Genomic DNA, 6,244 nt, shown 5'->3' with positions numbered 1-6,244 from the left:
TTGTTCTTCACAATAACTTTCAGAACATATGTGTTTGGTTTGGGAAAGTAAAACCTTGTTCTTCTTTCTTGAGAGAGAAAAGTTCCCAAAAGACTTTTCCCTTGGGAACAGATCAGCCCCTGAGATCCTGAAACTCTCTCAGGTTCAGAAAATCATGTCCACAGGGCAGAATCACCTTTTCAAGATGCTTTTCAGAGCCTTGTGGGGAGAGGGCGCGCCGTGCCGCCCGCATCCCCCAGCGTTTCCCGGTGCCTTGCAGGGCATGGGCTCCCTGAGCGAAAGCTCCATCCCTTCCATCTCGGACACCAGCACACCCCGACGAGGCCGCCGCCAGCTGCCCCCGGTGCCCCCCAAGCCGCGTCCCCTCCTGTCCTACGCCTCCATGCTGCGGCACGCCGGGGACACCTCTCCTCCGGCCGACGAGAGCGAGGGGGGCTCACCGCTGCTCTCCTCCACTCTGGATCCCAACACGGCGGCTCCCACCGAGTCTTCCAGCTCCCCGGCGGGGAAGCAGAGCCGGCAGTCCACGCCTCAGCGCTACATCTCGGAGCCCTACCTGGCGCTTCACGACGACTCGCACGCCTCAGACTGCGGTGAGGAGGAGACGCTCACCTTCGAGGCGGCCGTGGCCACCAGCCTGGGCCGCTCCAACACCATCGGCTCGGCGCCACCGCTGCGGCACAGCTGGCAGATGCCCAATGGGCACTACCGGAGGCGGCGGCGAGGAGCGGCGCAAGGCGTCATGTGCGGGGCCAGCATCGACGTGCTCAGCGACACCGAGGAAGATGACAAGTGCTAGAAGCTGCCAAACCCCCCCCTCCACCCAAAACCCGACCCCCCCACCTCGGCTGCCTCCCCCCCCTCCCCGACCTGCCCTTCTCCAATGCATGCTCTTCGCCACGCCTGGGAATGAAACTGAAAAAACAAACAAAAACCAAAAAAACCAAACGCAGCGGGAGGGGGAGGGAAAAAAAGAGGGGAAAACAAACAAAAAAAAAATAACAACAACAACAAAAAAGCAAACAAACAAACAAAAATGATCCCCAAAACCCAAACTGACCGGAACGGAGGGGGAAGGAAAAAACAAAAAACAAAACGAAACGACCCACCAACAAAAAAAAAAAAACAAAAAAGGAAAGAAATGGGAAAAAGAAAAAAAAAAAAAAAGTCTTTGTGCAAAAAAAAAATATTAAAATCTGTCGACTTTCATTTATTACTATCACTTTTTTTTTCTGCACAGAGAAGCATTTGATGGGCGGCAGAGCGGCCCGGCCGGGCTCGTGTGATGGGGGACAAGGGAGAGCCCCCCCCGGCCCTGCCCCAAGAGGGATCCCCGGGAAAGCTCATCCCGATGGTTTTTTTTTGCTCCCTGTGGCCGGAGACCCCCGGCAAAGGGATGCAAGGGACCCCCTTCGCTCTGTGGCTTGGGCTTGTGCTGCTGTGGCTTTGAATTTCCCTCCCTGAGGGTCTCATCCTGCCTGGAGAAGGGGCAAGATGCGATGGCAGGGTGCAGGGGATGAGGGGTTGGGATGCACCCAGACAGACCAGAGCAGCTCTGGCTGCCAGAGGGGGGCAAAACTGGTTTCTGCTGGGGCTGGGGGGCTCAGTGCTGCCGATTGTATCCTGTGTCCCCCCCGACATATATTTATTTATATACGGAGAACTCTAGGTGTGCCTGTGTGTGTATATACGGGGTGTGTGTGTGTATATAAATTTATATGCTGTATATATAAAGATATACACATACATAGATTTGTTTTAATCATCTGACAATGCCCCCTTGGGGCTCCTGCTGCCTGCACACCCTGCTTTGGTGGGGGGGCAGCCTCCCCAGGGTGGGGCTGCTGTACAGAGCATTGGGAATGTCACCTTGCTCCCTTCTCCCAGGTGTTCCCAGCGGTGGGAATTGTGTTTTCTCTGTTAGAGATGGCTGTGGAGAGGTCTCCTCGGGCAGCTCGGTGCCTGCAGGATGGGAAGCCCAAGGGATGAGGTTGGGGCTGTCCTCAGGAGTACCAGCAGTGCCAAGGGGGTGATGGCAAAGCTCTCAGAGGCCTCTTTGCTTGTTTTCCCCAGAAAAGAGGAAATCCACGTCCGCAGGGGAGTGGAGATGTCGTGAGTGAATGATGTACCTTAAGATCTGTCATGCGGGCAGAGGAATCCAGCTTTGGCTCCAGCCCTGCCTCAGTTTCCCCCGCAGCCATGGCCTCTGCCCTCTCCTGGAGCCTGGCACTCCTTTGGAGAAGAGCTGCCATGGGGGGCTGGGTGTGCAAACAGGTGTGGGAGCAGCTGGGGTGTCCAGGAGCCGGGGGGAATTTGGGAAGGAACGTTGTCCTTCAGGCGGCTCAACCCTCCTGCAAACGCTGAAAATGCAGGATGTAGCCACCTTCCAACGCCATTAATTAACGAATTAATCTGGTAGTTGCGTGCTGTCAGCTCTCAGCGATCCGTGCTGTGGGTGCCAGCCCGGGGAGGTGCCGCTGGTGGCCCGTGGTGATGGGTGGCTCGCCCTGGTGACCAGTGGTGTGTTTCTGCTGCGAGTTGTGTCTGCCATCAGCCCGAGCGTGGGGGCTGGAGGCTGCTGTGCCTTTGGAGCCTCAGGGAAGGGCTTGCTCTGTGGGCTGGGGGATGCTCGGAGCGTTTGGACCGGGTGTGGAGATGGGAGGTGGGGATGGGCAGGTAAAGGCAGCACAGCCCTGGCCCTGCCCTTCCTCCTGCCCGTGGCTTTGCTTTGCTGCAGGTTGTTGTGGTCTGGCTCCTCGGGGCTGCTGGGCAGCAGCTCTGGCCAGGCTTTGCTCTGGTCCTGGATAGCTCGTGTCTTCTCCTGACCGAAGGATGCCCAAAGTGCTCCTGCATGTGCGGATCAGCCCCTGCCCTGATCGCTTTGCGAGCTCCCCCGAAAGGAGCTGCTCTGCTCTGTGAGAAGTGAATCCCAGTGGCTCTGAGGGCTTCCTGCTCCAGGGCTTGTGCATGGACCAAACCCCCCCTCCTTCTAATGGTCAAAGTGCCCTCTGTGCACAGGGCCCAAAGCTCCTCCTGCCTCCAGTGGTCCCTGATGGTGGGGGGCACCTCTGCTGTCCAAACAGACACTTCCACCTGCCCAGGGATCCAGAAATCCCACAGGCACACCTCTCCGTGGCTTTGGCTCAGATCCTGCATCCCCCTCTCCCATCTCTCGGGGACAAACCGTGCCCCACGCAGCCGTGGGGAAGGTCCCTGGCGGTGGCTGGGGGACACGGGCATCACCTATTCCCTTCCAGCCATCCGTGAGCCGTCTGTGGCTTCACCCCGAGGCTGCGGGGTGCGGGCAGCATCATCCCCACCGCTCCTCGGGGCGGAATTTGGGAGAGCCGGCTCCGGCGGGCAGCCTGGCCCGGCGTGGGATGGGGGGAGCAGGGACGCGGTGGTGCCGGGGGCCGGGGACGGCGATGCCCGTACCTGCTCTAAATTTAGGTGTCGGTATCGTCTCCTTCTAAATGGGGAAAGGTGTCTGACAATGCGCCGGGCTCTGAGTAAGAGCCCGCGGGGAGGGGAGGAGGCGGCTTTTTGTGTCTGTGCCTGGCGGGTGGGAGGGAGGCAGCGATGCTCTGGGAGCGGGGGCACGTTCCATGCGGATTTCGAGCTTTTCGGGCTCTTTTCTTTCCTCGGGGCCGGCGAGCGGTGATGACCTGTGTTTAAATAACCTACAGAAACTGTGTGGAACTAAACGGAGTGCCCTTTTTACCCGGAAAGGGTCGGGAAAAGCCCCGCTTCTGGTGCGGGGACAGGCAGGGAGCTGCGGGGACAAGGTGGCACCTCCACAGCGCATCCCTGAAACCAAAAAACAACCCCCAGGAGAGCCAGGAGAACCGAGGGGGGAGGCAAAGCAGCCCCAAGGCACCACTGCAGCCCCTGCCCTGCTTTTCAAGGCGCTGGACTCGGCTTTGCTGCTGTACAATCTCTCCTCTGAGGATTTTTGGACATTCCCTCAGCCTCCCGGACACCAAAACTGTGGCTGCTGGCCATGCTGGGCCACGGGAGGCAGGATGGAGAGGAGGAGGAGGATGTGTTTCAACCTCTGCCTGCATAGGACATGCCCTGCCCAGGCAGGAGTTCACCAGTAGCATGAAACTGGTTCCCAGTTGGGTGCTGGGACTGGACTCGAAGCCCTGCAAATCTCCTGGGGGGGCTGTGGTGGGTGTGCGAGGAGCTCTGGCACGCAGAGCACCGCTGTCCCCTCCAAGCTGGCTGTCCCAGCACCATCCTCCTGTCCCCCCAGGATGGCAGAGCCCCGTGGGTGTGGGGCTGGTGTCTCCTGGGACTGTGGGAGGGTGGGTGGGAGATGCTCTGCCTTCATCCCCCAGGCTCTGGGGTGGGATGTTGTAACATAACCTGCTCGTTTGGACCCAAAGGGGGAACCGAGCTGACCACCACCAATGTACAACTCCTCAATGTTTTTTGTCAAAAGGAAAGAAAAATAAAACCTTGTTGTAAAGAAACGCTGCAGACTCGGTCTCATTGGCCTCCCACCCCGTGCTGGAGGGGCTGTGGGGACTCTGGGTAAGGCCATGGACCCTGCAAAAGGTCCCCACGGCAGGGAGGGGGAGGCACACAGCCTGTGCTGGCACTGCCATCACATGGGATGTGGAGGAGAGGGGCAGGGAGGATGTGTGAGATAGCCTGGGCTAGCTGTGGCTCAGACCTGGCTGCCTCCAGACACAGGGGCTGAGGGGTACTGGGCTCTGGGGGAGCTGGGAGAGGCAGGGCCAGGAGCCTGGGGAGCTGGTGGCACTGCAGCAAACGGGCCAGGGGAAGCCAGGAGCATCGTGGTGACATCAAATCACTGGAGGAACGAGAGGGAGCACCAGGCTGCACGTGGAGCTTGGAAATCCTGCTGGGATCCGTGCCTTTGGGACATCCAAGCAGCTTGGCCACCCCTCCATGCCTGCACTCGAGAGATTCAGGTGGATGCAGATGCTGCTGCCTCATCCAAAGCTCGTTGTTGGGTGAGTTGTCAAGCAAAGACACCCAAGTCACGTCTTATATTTCTTTTTCTCGCCGGAGCGTTTGAAGCATGAAATGTTCTCCTGCAGCCAGAGGTGAGGCAGCAGCCTGTGGCAGCCTCCAGGCCAAGCTCAGGTGACAAGGATGGTTTATGGCTTTGCAAGAACACCCTCCTTCCTCCCCAGTACTGTGCCAAGAAGAGCTCAGGGAAGGATGAAGGCAGCCGCCTTCTCTGGACCACCTTGACCCGAGCTTTGCCCTGGGTGTTTCACAAGCGTGCTCCCACCAAGGACTAAGCCCAAATGACCTGGAGAGGAGCTGGTTTTATCCTGCCCTTCCTTTTGTGCACATTTCCCTTTATCTCCCAAATGCTGACAGATCTGGTTTTCACTTCTCTGGCTCATGAAGTGATAAAAAGTTTTCAGTGGGAAGTGTAGAGTTCCAGGAGATGGGGCCCAGCTTTGAGAGCACTTCCCGAGGCGATGAATGCAATGACAGCCCAGCATTTTTTTCAGGCTGGGAAGTAAGTTCCCATTTTATAGCCAAGAAAGTGATCTGCAGCCCTGACTGTGGGGAAGGCTCTGCAGGGTGGTGATGCCACCTTCATCGCTGAGGAGTTTGCAGTGCTGTTGGAAGCAGTTTGAGGAGAGGATGTCCTCCTGTGTGGGCCAGAAGTGCTGCATTAACATTCCTGGAAGTGAATGTTTTAAGTAAGAGCTGCTCCAAAAGCTCTGCAAGCCTTGGGAGTGTGCAGGTCTCTGATGGATGTCCCATGGAACCCCAGCTCGGATGCTCGTACGAGGATGAGTGGTGAATGCAGCTACTTGAGTGCTTGACCACCTCTACCACATCTCCCCAAATCCCCAAAAATATCTGGGGCCACGGAGAAGGTACCCAGAGCAATGCAGAGGCAGAGCTTCACCCTCACAGGGGAAACTGGTGCTGCAAAACGGGGAGCCTTGGCTGTCAGAGAGCCAGAGCTCTGCCTGGCAGGCACAGAGGCTAAAAAAAGCCCCTTGACAAATGGAACAGAAAGGTTAAAATTATCTGTACATCATCTGAATAACAATGGCAATGCAGATTGTACCTGCTTATAATAGCTCCAGGAGACAGGGGATAAATTGGGAACAAAAGTACCCCAGAAACAGATGCTGCTGGCTGCCAGAAGTGTCGGGGCTGCTCCTCCTTGGAGGAGCCGCTGGGGGCAGGGCCACCAGAGCCCAAAAACCTGGTCTGTGTGTGCTCCTTTCACCTTGCCCTGTGT

At 57.7% G+C, this 6,244-nt stretch overlaps 1 protein-coding gene across 6 annotated transcripts in view; it reads left to right on the top strand.

Annotated features, from left to right (window-relative positions):
* The window catches only part of CACNA1E (calcium voltage-gated channel subunit alpha1 E), a 102,793-nt gene extending 101,808 nt beyond the window's left edge, over positions 1-985 (top strand). For 5 of the 6 annotated variants that reach the window (XM_015636484.3, XM_015636494.3, XM_015636487.3 and 2 more), the window contains one exon: positions 260-985. In XM_015636484.3, coding sequence (XP_015491970.1) covers positions 260-799 — 540 coding nt within the window. In that variant the 3' untranslated portion in view covers positions 800-985. The remainder of the gene's footprint in view (positions 1-259) is intronic. The other variant, XM_015636483.3, reaches the window with a different exon arrangement.
* The last annotated feature ends 5,259 nt before the right edge of the window (positions 986-6,244 follow it).

The sequence above is a fragment of the Parus major genome, chromosome 8, assembly GCF_001522545.3.
Source record: "Parus major isolate Abel chromosome 8, Parus_major1.1, whole genome shotgun sequence".
Lineage (NCBI taxonomy): Eukaryota > Metazoa > Chordata > Aves > Passeriformes > Paridae > Parus > Parus major.
Note: the sequence above shows the minus strand (reverse complement) of the source record. Positions and strands in the feature narration are given on the sequence as shown.